Source organism: Acanthaster planci, linkage group LG11 (assembly GCF_054643075.1).
Source record: "Acanthaster planci isolate LZ-2023a linkage group LG11, COTS_SCS, whole genome shotgun sequence".
NCBI classification, from domain to species: domain Eukaryota; kingdom Metazoa; phylum Echinodermata; class Asteroidea; order Valvatida; family Acanthasteridae; genus Acanthaster; species Acanthaster planci.
In genome coordinates, this window is record NC_141787.1 from 8388565 (window position 1) to 8407802 (window position 19238).

Below are 19238 nucleotides of genomic sequence, written 5' to 3' on the forward strand. Positions count from 1 at the left end.
GCTAGGGCGGCTTTCTATTTCGCCTGGGCGGATTAGCAATCCCACCGAACGAAATACTAATCCAGACAATCGTAACCAATGTGTGGGGTTAGGAACTTTATTTCATTTTCAGACCAATAACCTTCAGCAACATGGTATATTCGGATTTTCAGGCCCTCAGGCTCATGAAACTTCTTTCAAAAGAGTGGACCCAGGTTGCCTACGGTCGATGGGTAAATTAAATCCAACTCCTCAAGTTTTATGATAAAATTGATTTATATAAAATATATATCAGATAGACGTTCTTCTTTCACCGTGTGATTAAACAGGAAACTTTGGCTACATAAAAAGGCCGGTTCATACTTCAGGCGAATACAAAAGCGAAGCGAATTAGACGTCTCAAAAATATCTGCAGCGAGAATTTCGTTCTAGTTGAAATGTGTTTAACTTTTACGAATTCGCAAGACGAATAGTTGATCTGACGTCACAAATTCGAGTTTTTGTTTTTGCTTTCTCTCGAAGAATGAACCTGCCTTAACACTCAGTTTTTAGATACATGAACATAACTTCTTAACTTAGTGACCAATTCATGCAAAGCGGTTTTACCGTTCCTGTGGTTACAATCAGGTCACTGCCGATATCAATTCAGCGATATACATATATATTTGAACATGCAAAATTCAAAACAGGCTATTTCATGCAAAGTACACGAACGTCCTAACGTAAAGTTCTTAGAATCAACCATACATATACTTATGTGATTTGAACTACCGCCAATGTTTATAACAGCTGTGCAAATATTTACATTTAAATCAAATCATTCACAGCTAGTCTGACGCACCAACGGACACACAAACTATTTTCTCACACTGCACTTATACATGCGTGCATGTACTCTATTCAATGTGTTCCAGTTTTATCTAACATGCTGTGGTGCTGATTTATATCTACCAGTAAACTGTACATCAGACTATAATCACAAATAATGATGCAGAGGACTCCCAGGAAAAGTAGGATTACCATTTTTCCCATCACTTGTCGCGCGTGCGTCGTGGCACGGTACAGGCGTACATTACTGTCTGTAAAAGATTATCAGTCAACCTACTAAAGGACAAGTTGTTGTGCAATTTTTTTCAAATACGAACCCGGAAGAAAATCCTAGCATTTTCAACAATAATACCCAAATCAAGCAGGTCAATTGTAATTTTTTGACAAGAAACTGTGTTGGAAAGATCATTGCCAAAAGATTCATATATCTCTCATGCTCTTGGTATACTCAAGAAGCTGAAATAAGTATTACCAAGGGATGCCCTGCTCTGCCTATTTGTTGTCTTCACTATGCAATATGGCATTCTGGTGTGGGGCTATAGAACTTGTCTTACCTAAACAAACCTTATGCTATGCAAAAGAAATCTCTTTAGGCAATACATCATTCAAATCTACAGCCGTGCACCTTCCCCTTTTTCATTAAATTAAATATACTACTTGTCCACGAGATATGGGCCTGACGAAATTCGTCCAAACTAGTTGACACTAATTTTAGTATAACAAAAAGTGAAAACCTCGTGTATAAATATTACACAGTTTTGCAAATTAGTTAACTAAATAATTAATTGCATAAATATTTATTCTTGCCATTGTTTACACGTATTTAAATCTATAGCTGTTTTTGTTGATACTATAATTAATTTTAATAATCTTCTGTCCCGGTTCCTTGGTTACTTTGCTTTTTTCTTTAACACTGTACAAGCAACTGCTTTCTGTCAGCCTCAGCTCCATCATTCATCACTAATATTAAGATGCCTCATTATTACCGAAGTTGAGATGAATGGGGGAAAATGAACCAGTAAACCACTAAAAGCAATCCTGATACCTGTCTCATGTATCTTTGCACGGCAAGATTGATGTTACATACATGTACAACTTTTGCAGGGTAATCATGTACGAGGCACACGACGTTGTTTAAACGTTACATCATTCCAACCATTTCAACTCAGTATCCGCTCCGAGCGGAACAAAAGAGGGCATGGTTTTTTGTTTTGTTTTTTGGGGGTTTTTTTGGGGGGGTCGTACTCACCGCAGAGGCACGCGTTTATAATAGAGATCAGTGGCGCGTTTGACGAGGAGCACGCCGAGTACGTGTAACAAATTTATTCCAGAAGGTATGGTCTTTCTGTACACGCATAGCTCGTGCAAGAAGCCGCTTGGAAAACTTACAGCCCTCTCTCTTTCTTTTGCCGCTTGGAGGCGCACTTCAACTCGGGGCGGATTCATTGTTGAAGAAACGTGTTGTGCCCACATGGCAAGTTCCCAACAATTAAGTATAGCCAAGTCTTCAGCAATGCCTTGTTAAGGCAATATCAAACGTCTGTCTCCGTTCCCGTCTGTGTCTCCCTCCCATTCTTCAAATCTTGCTAGTTGTCCTGGATTGGGCTCCAACTCCAACTCGGTACCAACCGCCTGCTCGTCTCGTCCGGGAGGGATTGGTGGGAGCGACTGCCACAGCAGCTTCCAGAAGCGTTCCAGGTCAGCCTCGGTCTGGTAGCAGCCCTGCTGGATGGCACCGGGCCAGATGACGTAGGACAGTGTCCTCAGCATCGTCTGCAGATCTGGGGACAGATTCTCCTGGGGTCCCAGGTCCTCAAAGATTACAGGTATGAGGTCCGACTGGAGGTGTAACATCTGGGAGAGAGCAGCCTGGAACTCATAGCAGCACCACTCGCTTTCGATGAAACCTGGAGACAATAGGAGGAGTGTCTTACGGCTACGATGGACGGCATCCGCGATGTTGTCAATGATACCTATAATGAGGAGTCAGTTGATGAAGCAAAGCTTACAAAGTCTGTAAAGAAGTCAAGAATAAGCTGCCGACAAAATGTCCCTGATCAAGTTGAAATAATTTTCCACTAACTAGGTGTTACTATGAACATCTAACAAAAGAAGCAGGGTGCAATAACAATGGACGCTTATTGTTAGTGCACTGTGTTTCTTTTGTTAGGTGTTTGTAGTGTGTGCTTTAACCACTATGTGTGAAGGCTTACACTAAGGGGAAGAGAACTCCACAACTGGGTCCTCTTAAACCCTTCTGCTCGTGGATCATGCCGCGTGCGATACTTTCAAGATACTTTCATACAGTCAGCTGTATGATAGACAGCTGTCTACCCCCCCACCCGTCGGGTTGGATGTGTCATTTGATCAAGACTCACTTCTGCCCGGCAGGAAGTATCTGTAATGGACGCAAACACGGTATCTAGCCTGCTCCAGTCGAGGGATCAGGTCCCGCACCACGAACTCCTCGTCAGGGCTGCTGCTCTTGTAGGAGATGAACACATCGAATTCTTTGTCTTCAAGATTAACAAAAAGTGGAAGCCATAACTGTTTTTGTTCAACAAAAGCGTCACAATAAGTTACATTTATGACGTACGTGCTATGCATTCACACTCTCATTGGAAATGCAGTGGCAGGATTGCCCTGTACTACCTGCTTTGGTTTTGAAGGGAGACAGACTCATGGTTTTGGTGTCCCAAAGCAAGGTAATTTGATGTAACTTCGTCTTGCCGGTAAACTTTAGTGACTGAATTTGGCAGGCGTGAAGGTGCTACTTAAGTTAAACTCCCAGGGTGCCCATACGGTTGCAAATAGATTTGCTAACCTGGCAATCATAATCATCGTCATTTTCCTGTACCGTACAGAAACCTACACTCGCATATTGGTTGAGATGCTAACTAGCAGGTGTGGACAGATCGTAATGAAGAATATAGCCATATGTGTACAAGTGAAATACTAGACGTTGTTGTGGGATAGGATATGGCACATGTCACCCTGGGTTTGAAGATATCCAGGGTTGGGTGGCTCATCATCAGCTTGATACCCATAACATCCACAGGCGGATGGTGAAAAGGAGGAAGGAGTCCTTTAGTAAGGTCGTACGAGTGGTTGGGATGTAGAACTTGTGGCTGTTCGCTATGGCACTTGCACACAGGTAGATAAGCTGGTTATCAGGGATGTCAATGAACGTGGCTCCTTCCTTCTATACACCGCCCGTAGGCCTGTATATGTGGAAATGGCTCATCAGTGCTGGAGAGGCTCCCAACCAAGGTTGCTCTGCCCAACGTTGACGCTATCTCTGGAGTAGTCATTAATAATGTATCGGGCAGCTATACTCTGTACTAATTCAATTTCGATTACATTGAGGAATCCCTCGCGCAGCCGGCATACTCTACAATGGACCGCTCGAAGGTAGTATGCCTATGCAGCGGGCCTTGACTTCACCAGGAAGTTGGTCGAGTTGCGCCAAAAGATGCCAAGCACTTCTAATGGGTGGTTACTGCGTCATCCTTTCTAAGACAATTTGTCTTTTAATTCTATCCCTAGGTATTAACGTGGTGGTACTTCGTGCTTCCAAAAGGTAATTGTATACGGAGTACGTGAACTCGACCGGCTTGCGACGTTTGGTGATGCGGAGCACTCTGTGTTTCTCTGGATAGAACTGCATAAACCATATCCTCTCCCACAGCTTTCAAAATGGTTAAGTTCCAACTGGAGCTATTTGGCTTCGTCAGTGTTATTTATGATGCGATAGATAGCACCGTCATTAGAAAACAGTTTATTTATTTGTTCATTCATTCTGGTTTATCCTGGGTTAAATCACCTCAGCACAGGCTGTTTTCTACTGACGCCCAGCAGTTTACAAGGAACAAACTATTACCATAACATTATTACCATAAAAATTTCACAAAATTGAAAGCTAGCCTAGCATGGAAGTCTAAGAAATAAAGCCTGGGAGATCATAGATGCAGGCCAAGTATTGAAGGGGGTCAGGACCCAAAAACACCCCTGGAATGAAGCAAACCAAATGACACAGGTGATTGATTTGACGATGACCCCTAAAGGACGTCGACTTTCTGAAACCTGCCCTGAAGAAAGTTGCTGATACCAATACTGAAGCTGTAATAGCGCAACTTGTGGAAGGGGTGATAATGATGGACTTTATTGAATGCTTCCAACAAGTCAAAAAGGAATGAGGTCAGTTTGAACACCGTTATTCAGGTTGCGGGCAATTTCGTTGGTGGTGGTGATAAGCTGGGATAGAAATGAGTTGGCCTTACGGAAGCCATGTTGAAAGTCACGCAGACAGGATAGTGTGTGATTAGAAGCACTGCATAACGGAGCTGTGACAGACAAGCTATATAGTACATGTAGTTAGCAGCAGATGTGATAGGTCCGTAGTTGGCTGGTTTGTTTTGTTTGTTTTTGGTCTCCACATTTCCATACTTTCAGGAGATCCCAACTCTCCAATGAGGCTTGGTACAAGATGGTAAAAACAGGTCCAAGTCTGTGAGTAAGAGCTGTTATCTGGGCTTGTGGCTTTGTAAGGATTTACAAGGATTTATAAGGATTTACATCTTCAGTAACTTAATTATGCAATTGACATCCACATGTGTGTGATCCACGGTAGGAAATGCACTTGAGCCAAGGACGGGTTGTAGACAGGTCTTCATCTTTGTTGAATAATGTGGAGCAATAACAGTTTGCGTGTTTATTCTGAGCCGTCGTAGTTAGGCCCAGGGCTTATTCCGTGACGTCGGCGGGGTCCGTCGTGCGCTGTGGCTGGTGGCGCCAATGCTGGCAGCCCGCGAGATATGTAAGTGCAATCGCGCGCCAAGTGTGTCAGTTCCTTCGCTGTCAGTCCAATGTGCCACAGTAGTTCCAGCGCTGTCCTGGTCAGTTGAGTTGCCATACAGTTTTCTTTACTGCTCCCACCGGGGAGAATTACCAGGCTGTGCCCGTAAGTAAGCGACTTACTGGGGGATCTTTCGACTTAATATAAATCATCTGGGGACGAGTTTATACGGGAAAATCCATCCACGGGGCGTTAGTCTTACTGGGGAATTTGGTGGATGTAAAACAAGTTGTGCTTGTCGCTTACACCTGTATAGGGCCAAGATCTGTTTAGAAGATTGCTGGGGCCTGTGAAGGTCGCATGTTTATTAGCGCCAGGAGAGGTGTGAGCAGTTATTAAACCAGAGTCACCTCAGGCAGACGTGTCCATTTGTGTCTGTTGTGCCCCCGTGTCCCACCCTGTCCTTTACCCCAGTGTGCGCCTGTGCTTCTCTCCTGCTGCACCTGGCGGTAGACTGCCCCAAAATGGGCCTGCTCCCTTGGCTGCCTCAGACTAGACCGCTCGCTGACGTCGGCCCAGGACGGCCAGGGGGCTGTGTCGGCACGACCACCACAATACTGAACAAAACTGGTCTTTGAGGACATTCGCCTTGTCCTTACTTCCTGTGCAGGTAGATCTACCAGGGCCGCGGGGGGGGGGGCAACACCCTTGGTGCCACAACGCTTGCATGCTTCAGATGAGGCTCCAGAAACGCTTTGGATATGACTTGAGATCTGAACACACCATGTTGATGATGCAGTTATTGCTAAGTGTGGCTCTCTATGTTCGTTCTTCAGACGGTTCCTCAACTCGTTGTGCCAGGCCTAGAGACGAAGGTTTTTTATGATAGCAATGGGAGAGAACCTTGTCCTAAGCATGCCATTTTTGCCTGCTGAGCTTCTTGACTTTGCTGGTTACGATGGCTGGTAGAAACAAGTGGATGTGAATTATGGAGTCCAACATCTCACTGACGATAAAGAGTCAAGTGTGGCTACGAATTCCTTCACAGTGAATGTGTTCCGTTTCGGCCTTTTTCGAAACTATGGTATTTTCAGCGTCTCACAGGTTTTGTGGCGTTTTACGCTAATTATTGGCAGCGTTGACAAATGGAAGAGTTCAAGGAGTAGGTCTCCCGCATTACAGTGACACGGAACATACGCAGTCGTTACATAAGTTACAAAGGTATATGGACAGTATTCATCATCAGTGACACAAAACTTCTCTGAGCTATGCACAAAGTATTTAACTACTAAAGACAAGTTTTTATGCTGGTATTTTAATTGCAAAATAGCATGCGGCTTTTCATGGGGACGGGATAAGAGTGGCATGCTCAGGTGCCCTGCAACAAAACGATAGACAGACAAAACGATACAGTGAATCTGGAAAGATTTATAATGAACATAAAACGCAGAGTTTATTTATTATTGAGCTTGCGTATTACCTTCAGCTGTTCCGGCTTTTTGAGCCCACCAGAGCTTGATTTCCTTGCGATAGCGACGAGAGACGACACTTGCAATGAGCAGCATCATAAGACACGCAGCTCCTGATACACTGAAACCTATCTTGGCTCCCGTGGAAAAACTACTGTCTGTGATACAGTATAGACAAAAACTTGCAAACAATGTTGCCGACGAGAGGATCCTTCTGCACAAAATCCTAGAAAAGAACCACTATTGTTTTAACAAATTTTTGAGGAAAACCTGAAGGGATTGTGGAAGGCCGCCAGTTGGGCCGAAGTAATGGACTATGAACTAAGAATAACATCGAAAGTGTTAATGGCCGTCGTTTGGTGAAACGACAACGAAGACTATTCAGTGTGGATGCTAATAAGCACCATTTTCTGTAATTGGTAGTAAGCCTAAATTGGCTGTATTTTTGCATGAGTAAACATAGGTGATAAACTAGGATCTGTGGACAGAACGGTTCGCCGCACACTGAGACTGAGAATTCAGGACGGGTAACTCTCCCAAATTACAAATGAAAATGTTAGGTGTTCCCTTTGATTAATATTTCATACCACAAAACATCCAGGTAAAAATCTTTGGCTTAAGGGGTCATTCCCCAGAAAAATGCTTACCTATTACTTTGATCTGCACAGTCTTTTCAGTCTTGCCAATGGTGTTTCCGACGGAGCATGTCAAGTTAGCATTGTCATATTCCATGTTAATATTCTTGAATGTGTATGTAAGACTGGTGGATACATTGGCTGCTGGCTTGTTGGAGGATCTAATGGTCCACATAACATCCACCTGGTCTGGGTTGGCCTTGGCCGAGCAAAAGATGGTGACATCCTGGCCCTTGTTAATCGTAACTGGATCAGGGCTGACGGCCACAATGGGCGCATCTGCGGAAATAAGGGGAAGAAAGACACAGATGGAGTATTCAAGATTACCAAATCCAAGATCTTAACGCAATGTGTTAACTATGAGACTTCAAAAGCTGGGTTGACATAAAGAAGTGCAGTATACCCCGCTCGGTGTGCAGTGACCGTCAGCCTAATTTGAATCCCACAAAGGTCAACTGAGATGACTGAGCCACCTTCTTATGTATATAACCTTTCGTCTAGACTTGTCCTCCGTTGATTCTAAAACCTAGAGCAGTTTGTTGTTATTGGAAAGGTAGGAAAGTAACATAGAACATTAGATTTAATTACAATTACAAGAACACTGATACATGACACATGTCCTCGAGGTAATGTTTCAAGGAAACCCAGTTTCAGTTTTCCAGACTGAGTAACTTCAGACACTTAACATTACCTCAATGAAAATACCCTTTATAAAAAATCTTACATGATACATTCAGTGATGTCTCCACTTCTCTGGTTCCCGTCCATGCTGGGCTGGTTAGGGAGAGAGACACCCTCTTCCCATCATCACCTGGCCCAGGTACAAAGGTTAAGGAGGTGTTGATGTTCCAGGAGGAACCGTCGTCGGAGCGCATGGTGTACGTCGTGGGCGTCAGTTGTCTTCCTTGCACTCTCCAGTTCAGGCGAGGTACCGGCTTGGCTCGCATCACCAGGCACCGGAGAGTCAGTGTCTTGCCCGACCGAGTGTTGGTGACGTCATTAAAGGAACATCCAGGATAGGGAGCAGCTGGTAGGGGTTTTATGCAAAAGATAAATTGTGAATATGCTGTTCTTCAATCTAAAAACTCAGATCACAATGACCGGGAATCTAGGTCTAGTGAGGCATGACCCTTCAGCTGGTTGAAAAATGATCGAAAATCACTCAATTCAAGAAAGATTTAATTCTGACGCACTAAAGTGATTATAACTCCTGGTTCCAAGTCTCAGTATTTTTTGGTAAATGGTGTATCTGTTTCAGGTGCACATCCCATTATAAAAATGACATCGAAGTGAGGTTCCTCATGGAGGTATGCTGAACGTCTGTGGTTAACCGTCAGTTCTAAAAATCAACATTTCTGAATCATGCTCCATGGCTGGGGTGTTGCAGGTAGAGCTCTTTTGAAAAAGCCATTTAAGTTTTAACATTTGAAATTAACACACTCAAATCCCTCAGTAACAGCACTTTAGTAAAGGGAAGGTGCCGTATACACGTATTAGGTTTGTGAAATTTGAAGTTTCTTGCTCACACTGAACTTCGAGCCTTGCCTCTGCATACATCAAGTCTGGTGCCCGGAAAGTATGCCCTGCAAAACACCTGTAAACCTCCTCGTCATCAAACTCCAACCTCAAAATGCGAAGAATCGAAACGCCCTCCGAGGGATGTACCATCTGGAACCGGCCAGGTAGGTCGCTGATCGCAGCTGCTTCATTTGGTAGCTGCTTCTGACCTCTGACCCATCGGATTACCCCGGCATCGCTTCTGATTTCGCACGTAAAGGTAACGTTGCTTCCAACGAGGGCGGTTTGGTTCTGAGGAACTTGCACGAATGGGTCGGGAATGGCTGTGGAATTCAATAGAGTACAGCAGCAAGCTTAAGCTAAGGTTGGAACATTTCAATTTGTAGTTCACCTCAGGATCGGACATCTTTTAAGAGTCTTAACTCTCAAAATATGGCTCTACCACAATCCTGATCATTACAGTCATAATACACATTCTGAACTGACTTTAATTAATGACGTTGGGCCTTGATGCTGCTGTCCAATTATGGTTGTTCTTTCGCGAGATACGGCTGGTTAATTCGAAGCGGCATGTAGCTTTTAATTATTTGGCACCTGGCCTGAAAGCAAAGATGATGGACCACAAATAATGAGAAAGCCCTATCGGCATTGTTGCTTTTGACGTTGAAAATTTCCGAGAACTACCTATGACGGTGACATTCACTAGCTGTCTGTATGCAGTGCCGTTTCCATCGATAACCTCACACACATAGGCGCCGTTGACAGATGTATTTTGTGCGTTCAGGGTACTTGTGATCGCAACAGGACTGTTTGAGAAACAATAAATAACAGATGAAAACTAAACTTAAATTTGCTGTCAGAACGCGAACGCAAGGGGATGCTGTGTTCTCCCAGTGGGTCCACACTGGCTTTAAACGCAGTGCGTATTTGTTTTTCGTAGCACGCGTGGATCAGAGAACTATTTAAAGATGATCATGGTATGAAAGACATTTTTGGAGGCAGTTTCAGGTCAGCGATATTATCACAAAATGAAGAGTAACAGTCAAGGAATGGTATAAGAAATATTGCTTGAAGAGTGATCACAATGGTAGAAAATGCGTATATTCTCTTAGTTTCCAAAGTACAGGTAAACCAAATGTACGTCCACATAAGGTCTGTAACACATAGTACGGCGTGCAATAAATACGCAGAGGTTTTCATCTGAGAGTGCACGACCCAACGTTGGGTCCTTCCATGTGTACCGGCTGCAAGGTAGTAATGAATTCTTAAGTGTCGGCTAAACTTCTGCGCACAAAGGGTTCGTGTGAATTCATCTGATCTAACCATCCAACGAAAACAAGGATTTTACAGTAAACACCACGATTTGACAGCGTCATCTGTCATCGCCATATGTCAATATGTCTGAGAATTTGTGACTCGCTCTGCAAAAAGGTGTGTTAAGTCGCGCAGTGCAAAAACGCGACCAGAAAGCCTCCGCTGCTAAGGACAGCACTCATTGAAGTGAGCGTTGAATAAAACAAACTTTACTCAACAATTTCGGCAAGATATTAAATCATCTTTCAAACCCGACATCTTAGCAACAGGAAATCACTGAGAAAAGATGTAAACAAATAGCGAGGAGTGTAACAGACAGAATTGGAACATTTTTATTATGAACCAAAGGAAAAGAAAGGATAAACATTCATGATTTTGTGATAACAATATAAATTATTATTTACCGCTACTGGGTCATTAGGGAGACATTCCCATAAGAACGTGCACAAAATTTTTCCAACTTTACTGTTCCATAATTCAATATTCCCTGATCTGATCTGAACCAATTTTTGTATGTTTTCATTTTAGGCTCTTAACTATCATCTCTCAAAATATGGACGGTAAAATTCGGCCTCCTTCTGGTAATTTGAAAATAGGGAAACACTGGGATGTCTCTCTAAAAGCCAATGTCTCCCTAATGCTGAAAAGTTTACCACAAAATGTCTCCCAAATGACCTATTTGTAAATATTCTTGTATACAGTTGTAAAAATTCGAAAAAAAAATTTAATCTACCGAGGTAGACACAGTACTAATCGGTTCAGTTTCGCTCAGTTCGGCAGTACAGCTGCGTTTTGAGGCATTGAAAAAGAAGCATGTTTTCATTTTCTTCTGACACACGGATGGGGTTTCGAATAAGCCTGGGGATATGGTCGAACAAAAACCTGCGAGCATTCGAAAAGAGAAAAAACAATCGATGCTATTACCTCGGAGAATACGGAGTCGTTTCCACACTGGAGGTAGCCAGCAGGGGCGTAGTCTGCCCCTCTTTGGTCCACGAGCTCGCTTGAAGTGATGGCATTCCGTGCACCGTGCACGTCAGAGTGAATGTCTCTCCGTAGGGGACGAATATGTGGTGCGTCTGTACAGTGATCACTGGCTTACCTTCGAGTTGAAACAAGTTTTGAAATTTACACAAGTCAAGAATGCGAATCCATGAATGTATATCCACTTCACAGCGAACAAGATCGGTCAAGTGACAATGCCAAAGGAATTTTTGTCAAAGTTCATTTATTCTCGTTACCTGACTTAAAATAAGACTAGACATTGCAGTTACGTGTGATGAACTCAACATAACACTGGATAAAATATAAAATTTCTTTATCGACGAAACAAAAGCAGAAAAAAATCAACGAAGGGACCAAAAAGGGGCAATGCCGATACATATATATGGAAATATTTCGTTAAGAGATATCGTCAAAACCTTGATTTCAGTTGATGCTGCATTTGAACTTATTAACATATTTCGAGTGTATAGTCTCTATGTAATAGTTTGAGGTTCTGTCAGCAGAGCATCCTGTGCTCAATTACACCACAGAGCTGATGACCTTATGCTAGTAGGTGTGGTTTACCAAAGTATTATGTGTGCATGTACAACAATCATGCGTCATGTCATATAACATATATAACATGTCATATAAGCCACAGTAAACACTGCCTTACACTGGTCACACGAAGTCCCTTGCAGTCCAAGTGGACACATGCACACACCATTGAAACTGTGGCACTCCACTCCTTCGGCGCAGTAGCAACTTTGCTCACAGCTCCCGCCATATCTGCCCGATGGACAACCTGCAAATGAACAAGTTGAGCATCAAACGAGGAAACTCTGAAATTACCAGTACGTGTAACTACACACGGGACATTATTTTGGGAAGGCAATGGCTGAGCTATATGAATCGCCCAAAATGTGCCCAGTTGAATGAGGGGCGTCTGTTCTTCTCCCATGACCGCTCTCATAGATAAATAAATGCCCCCGGACGATTGACGGTGGCAGGGTGTATCCCCAACACTTTTTTGCTAGGTTTACTTAAAGGGGAGCGGCAGGACTTCGCAAATGACACGGGCCTAAAAGGAAAAGTGTCGTTCCAACGAAGGCTTTTTGTGGTTATCTCAAGCCATTCTGTCCTTATGGCGCCATAATGATCCCAGCCAGATCGGTGAGTGCACAGCCATAACTGCAGTCGCATGTGCCAATTTCATGACGGTCGCATCTTATAAAGAGCAGCCCCGCTCAAGGATCTGAGATTGTGTTGCCATGGTAAGAATCTACATTGATTTTACATCGTTTCGAGATCGTTGAATTTTTCTTCGCACCAGAGGCAATTTCCTGCAGCTTTAGTAAGTCAACCTAGTCAAATATAATTGTCAGTAGATACAGAAAAGAGAAGAATTCCACAATTTATGTATGACACACTTCGTTGATTTGGGAGGAAATTGGTCTAATATTGGCTCTTTTTCCAAGAGAGTGAGAATATGCATTATGACGAGACGTGGTCAAAAGTCAAAATGCAGTCTAAACATTTTCTTGCACGCTGCACGAGGCAAACATGCAAGGGCATTAGTTTTGAATAAATTGGGTGTTTGTTTGTTTGTTTGTTGGGGTGTTTGTTTGTTTGTTTGTTTGTTTGTTGGGGTGTTTGTTTGTTTGTTTGTTTGTTGGGGTGTTTGTTTGTTTGTTTGTTTGTTTGTTGGTTGGTTGGTTGGTTGGTTGGTTGGTTGGTTGGTTGGTTGGTTGGTTGGTTGGTTGGTTTTGCAATCCTACAAATTTGGTTTGCACACATGTTCTTACAACTGAAGTCTTTCCAACGGTCGTCAATTTATAAAATAAGACCAAAGCAACAATTAAACGGTACATTTGCAGCCTCTTTAAGTAACCTTTCCACAGTGATAACTCAAGTGAATTTGTGAATTCGTTTAAACTGGGGCATATTGTGTGCCGCATTTTCGTGGGCGGAAGGCATAGAGTCCGACTAACAGGCTACGATATCGGTACCGCAATGCAAGTTAGTCTAGGTCCCTGCCCTAACTATCCCACGTTACGTCAGGTAAGCACCAAGGGCCAAAACAACCTATGACGTAATGTCAAGGATGCCTGTCCCTTGTTACTTGCAGCAGTACGCGCGCAGCAGCATATAGTAGGGGTATATTTCCTTGTCTGTGTGTGGGTTTCAGCTGATGCCTATCAAAAATGTTAGTAAGAGAAGAAAACTTTAGAACACCCTTTTAGAATTGTGGGGCATAACAGAAACTTAGAGCAAATAGGCGTTTTTATCAATGCAGACATTTTTGAACAGCTATAGTGCCCGTCCTGCAGAAATCAACTACCAGCTTCAAAAATAGGTTTCGGTTACTTCCGAAAGTTTTGGAAATGGGAGGGTAAAGATTAAAACATATTTTTTTTTTTGCTTTGTGCTAGCGTTCACGCTCAAACGCCGTTGGTTGGATGTCCACCTACCATTAATTTGTAAAGTGACATTTGCGTTGTATCGCAACTGCTCAGTCTTCCTTAGATACGGTAGGTTGCAATTCAGGACATGTTGCCCTGCGGTGATCTTATCCGCGTGAAAACGAATGATAGTTCCAGTTGAGATCCACTCCATCGGAAGTTGGCTGAATTCCTCACGTGGAACTAGTGGATGATCTTGTCCTGCACAGATGGGTGGAAAACGTAAATACACGTGTATGCCAATGACCGTTCGCCTGCATGGTTTAGGCATAATTATGTTCCACACTCAAAGTAAAAAAAAAAAAATGCATTACAAGAACAAAATAAATTTATAATTGCAACGGCCAGTTTCTTTTCTTGAAATGGGGGTCACTGTAGTATAGGTTTTTTAGGCCAGGGAGCACCAGGAAACCGTTTTTGTAAATGAGTGGATGGGGGACGGACGGGTAGACACCATCGATCATGCACTTGTGGGCTGTCACGTGCATACCTCCTTAATTATCTAAACTGTGTCACAGGAAGACAAAATGTGCCATAGGCTGCATGCAAATCTCTTGTCTAGAGCTAGGTCTAGGTCTTCACTCCATTAGAAATGCGTGGAGACGCGTAGACGATAGACCTAGCCGTAGCTCTGGAAGCCCGTTTCGGACACGGCCATAACTTTACTTCAAATAGATTGAGAGACCTATTGAGAGGCCCCCCTTTTCGAAATAGTCTATAGAGCCAGTGACGACTGTTTTGAATGATTTGGACAGATTTATAAGATGAACTTTCCAATTTAAATTTGAATTCAAAGCCCCTGGTTTGGAGTTTTACTCCAGTAATACTTATAGCAGTAGCGCGCGACTGTCGTCCCCACGCCAGTTTCACCCACAATGCACCACGGCAAACATTGCGTTACGATATCTCTGTCTTATGGATATTATCCAAAGAAACGATCTCTGGATTTCAGAAGTTCAGACGCAACCCGACTCCATGGGCTGCGTGCACGTTCCTTCACTAGCTTGTCTCGTGCGCGTGCTATCGGCAGAATATGAGATGCTTCAAGGTGAAGCCTGTCGTGTGATCGTTCTGGGCCATTGAACAGACAGTATCCAGGATAGAGGTAGGATAACATTCATAATGCGTAAAAAACCGGCCTGGCACCTGGATACGAGACAGTTTGCCCTGACGAAGGCACACTGTTATCGAAAGCTCGGCAACAGATAAATTAAGAGCACTGACTGTATATATTTTTGTCAATATTAAATTTATTCCCATCCGGTTCGTAAGTGTGACGTCACTTCAGTAAAACCATATGCCCCCTGTACATGCACTGCACATAGAGTTACGTGGTTGATCACCGGTTGAAAGGAACCATGGAACCGAAAGTGAACGTGTAACTTCAGCGATCGTCAAACAGGACCCTGCAAATCGTGGCGCATCCGCGTGTATGACGAAGTCACTTACGAACCGGAGTCTGTGAGCCACGAGGTACGCAGAATGCGCCACGCCCACTAAGTCCACATATGGAGAATCTTCTGGATAACTTGCTCAAGGAATATACCATAAAATGGACGGGGGTGTTCTGGAAAATGAAAGTAAAATTCTAGAAATGTACCATATATTGACTTCTTAGACTCTCTGACTTTAAAAAAGGTATTTATGAATGGGAAAGCGTATCTGCTTGGTCGGTCTAACGTTTCAGACCGGCTCAGAAGAGTTGGTCTTAAACGTACGTTTAAGATCGACCAAGCACATATTTATTCTCGTATGAATCCGTAATGAACAGAACTTATACCTGAATGGTCTGTGTATGTTTCTCATTCTGTTTTCGACTTGAAAACGAACATGTAAAAAACCCAACTGTTCTCCTTTTCTTTAAAAAAAACAAACGAAAAATCATTCCTTTCTTGTTTTTCAATGAATGTTTTTTTTAAAAAACCCAAACAAAAAACCATTCCTTTCTTGTTTTTCAATAATAACAAAAAACCGAGGAAAAAGAAAAGCCCTTTATCTTGTTTTCATCTTCAAAACGAAAAAAAGGAACATTGTTTTAACTTACAATTTAATATCAATGTGGTTCGACTACACACGTCATTCTGAGGAGGTGTTGCGGTCGTTTCGGAGCACGAAAGGCAAGATAAAGTTGCCTTTGAAAATCCAAGATAGTTACTTGTGATTGCTTTTTGTTTTACTTTAGAATTCCTTGTATTCCTTTAGTTTACCCGTGTTTGATCTGATGGGTATTAAAGACGTTTCTTACACTACCAAATAAAAAATAAAATTGCTTTCATTTTTGACAAATGAAGAAGAACGTGATTGTCGTTTTCATTTATAATTAACAGACAATAAACGACTTGTTTCTCTCTTTTTAATTTTGTTTTTAAATGGAAAAACGAGAAACAAATAGTTTCCGATTTTCATTTTCCATTTTAAATCGAAAAAAGGAGATGGGACTCGGTTTTAGTATTTCGTTTTCAAATAAAAACAAAACTTTTTTTTTCGTTTCCAAATCGTAAAACGAATGAACGGAACGTACACGGACTGCGAATAAACATGAAGAATGAATCAGTAATCAACAAAAACAGTAATTTGCTGTGACTAATGTCTGCATTATATTAATGTAAATCAATAAAAAATAGTTAGTGTTGTCTTTGTTTACTGTTAATTACTGTCAATGATGTGATGTGTCTAATAAACTGTACCGTCTCTTGAACCCATGCATCTATCGGTGATACGGATTCGAAGGTACTTAAGGGAAAACTGGAATCATTTTTAATACAATTATTCAAATTTTAATTACTTAAAATTAAATGCACTTTTCAGTGCATTTAACAAACAGAAAAAAATAAACAAGTTTTCATACACTGATGAAAACAAAGTTGAGGTAAAATTGTGTCTAAGACGCATTCGCTGCAGCTTCACTTTAAAATAATTACTAATTGTCAACTACTAGGTCAACGCACGCAAAACCGTGGCGCGTTTGCGATCTCATTCCATGTCAACAAGGTTTATTGCATGTGGGGAGGACGACCTCAGTGTGATTGAATAAGTTGCAGCGGCATCATTTCAACTCTTTTCCGTAATTATCCTGTCTACAGACCATTCAAACAAACATGCTCCTCAAAGTGATTACCAAATACATCGAGTAATGAAACAACTGTGATTGTATACGGTGGCGTCGTGTTCTGTTGGTTGTCCAACACACAGTGGGTAAAAACTAGTCTTGCTTCTTGCTGAATTAAATCCACTAGCTGGAACAAAAGATGTACACGTCGGAGATGCAGGAACGTGTCCAAGCCACCTGAAAAACAAAATTCAATAATTTAAATTACGGGTTTTGCCCTTACCCAACGTACACATTTATAAACACTGCACACTCAGTGCTTGTCCAGGATTTTACGAAAAAAAAAATCACAAGCTAACTCGGGCAGGACTCGAACCCATGACCTCCTACTAACTAGTGGAGACGTCTCAATCACTCCACCACCAAGCTTGCCAGCTCTGCTGGCCGGTTCGAGTCACGTGTAGCAGCGGGTACCGCGAATTATTTTCAAGATGTACGCTGGGCAGATGTTAATTTATATTACAGGTTTGCCTCTACCCAACGTGTAAATATATAAAAACAATTTTCCTCCATTAGTAAGATTTTAAATAACAGTATCTCAGAACAGTATAAAAAAGTGAATTTTATGGACCCTTTCTAACAACGAAAAAAATCGAAATTGCAAAGTTTTGCACTATGGTCACCAACGAATTGTTAATAGAAAACAAGTTTTCTGAGACAAAAATCTACCACCAAATTAAAGATTCACTCTAAATGCATTGATTTCAGGCATTTATTTCGAATCCGCTGGTCAGGATAACATTTTTAATTATTAGATCATTTTGAATCACTCCCAATTCATATCATTTCGACGGTGCTCGAAAATTCAAAGCCATTTTGTATCCATTTTTATTACCAAAATGGTATGTCCAACACGGGGATGATGATTTACTGTTAGATTGTACCGATTTCGTTAGCACTGATATCGTTTCATAAGGTAGAATCGTTAAATTAGTGACCTTTCCTGTTCATCACTTCCACTGCTGTGGACACTGACCAGTGCGGTACCGAGACGTCGGATCGAGTCATCGCATCCGCCCCAACACGTGCTCGATCGTGAGCATGAACATGTACATGTCACGCGTATCACATGTAAACACGCATACAAGACGGCACTTGACCCGTGACTCGCCACTACAAGAATGTTACTCAAAAGCCTCTGCCCTTGTGTCAACAGTTTCAAAAAGCAATAATTTCTGACTCTAAGAGAATTAAGTTTTACTTGGACATAAATGTTTTAACATGAGATATGTGACATAGTTTTCCATTACAAAATGTCTGGATTCACACGATTTGGCGTGAACATTTAATTCAAATTTAAGCTCATTTCACAAAAATTGTTATCCAGTGGATTCCCAATTTTTGGGTGACATCGATTAAGATAGTCTTCTAGTTTATATGAATCTAGCTTTTATAACCAGGAAAATTCTTTTAATAGATATTTATCAAATTTGACATTTTTTCAGGTGAAAAATAAAATGATTTGGGGGTTATTTAAAACCACATTTTTTCCTTACGTTTTTGAGGCAGGGTACAAAATCAATGCTACTGAAAAATAAAACGATTAACGTAGTTTGGCTTTGTCCTAAAAAAATCATTATCTATGTTCCGTTTCCTGAAAATCCATTGACAAAGATGACGCTCCATTTTGCAATCAGAGCGTGCCAAATCAGACATAGCCTGTTGCTATGCCGTTGTTAAGTGCAAATCTTGGGCACGCGCAATTTGGTAATGAGCGCCATGAACATATGTGACACCCATTGATCTCCATTATAAAGACTTTACAATGGAGGTCAACGGTGACACCTTAATGGCCGATGAGGCGTGTAAGGCGCGCGAACCACCTGCTTACCAGCCTGCGACCGCAGCAATGGCTTCTGCTGTATGCGCCAATACTCACATGATCCGCTGGGAAAAGTCAGGTACTCGATGGAGTAGTTGAACTGAACTGGAGGCAGAAATATCTCCAAAAAGAATAACTGCAGGGTGGGTAAGAAACAAAAATGGTTGAGTTGTTGCCATTGAAGAGCTTGGCCGACACAATAGGAGGGCGCTATTTTAAGTGTGTAACTGTGGGGCAAGTTCGAGCGACGACGGTAGTAGTCAGTATAGTTCGACTAACACCACCCGAACGACGAATGGTTTATTTAGTCTTTTAGGCCAAGA

General features: G+C 42.2%; 1 protein-coding gene across 1 annotated transcript; it reads right to left on the reverse strand.

The window, feature by feature from the left end:
* Positions 1-83: 83 nt before the first annotated feature.
* Positions 84-17234, reverse strand: LOC147797378 (uncharacterized). The gene is made up of 11 exons (XM_087143220.1): positions 17103-17234; positions 13994-14185; positions 12199-12327; positions 11463-11640; positions 9909-10030; positions 9233-9547; positions 8431-8733; positions 7719-7985; positions 7083-7229; positions 3186-3323; positions 84-2780 (listed from the first exon to the last, which is right to left on the reverse strand). Exons 2-11 carry the CDS (start codon positions 14136-14138, stop codon positions 2329-2331), a joined length of 2196 nt encoding a protein of 731 aa, XP_086999346.1. The 5' UTR covers positions 14139-14185; positions 17103-17234; the 3' UTR covers positions 84-2328.
* Positions 17235-19238: the final 2004 nt, after the last annotated feature.

What these genes read in the sequence shown, in the direction of transcription:
- LOC147797378 (XM_087143220.1), bottom strand. Translation starts at nt 14,138, where the DNA reads ATGGAGTGGATCTCAACTGGAACTATCATTCGTTTTCACGCGGATAAG. An exon ending in ACGACTCCGTATTCTCCGAG is followed by an intron (nt 10,031 to 11,462) that starts GTAATAGCATCG and finishes TTTCTCAAACAG; the next exon opens with TCCTGTTGCGATCACAAGTA. An exon ending in GACATCACTGAATGTATCAT is followed by an intron (nt 7,986 to 8,430) that starts GTAAGATTTTTT and finishes TTATTTCCGCAG; the next exon opens with ATGCGCCCATTGTGGCCGTC.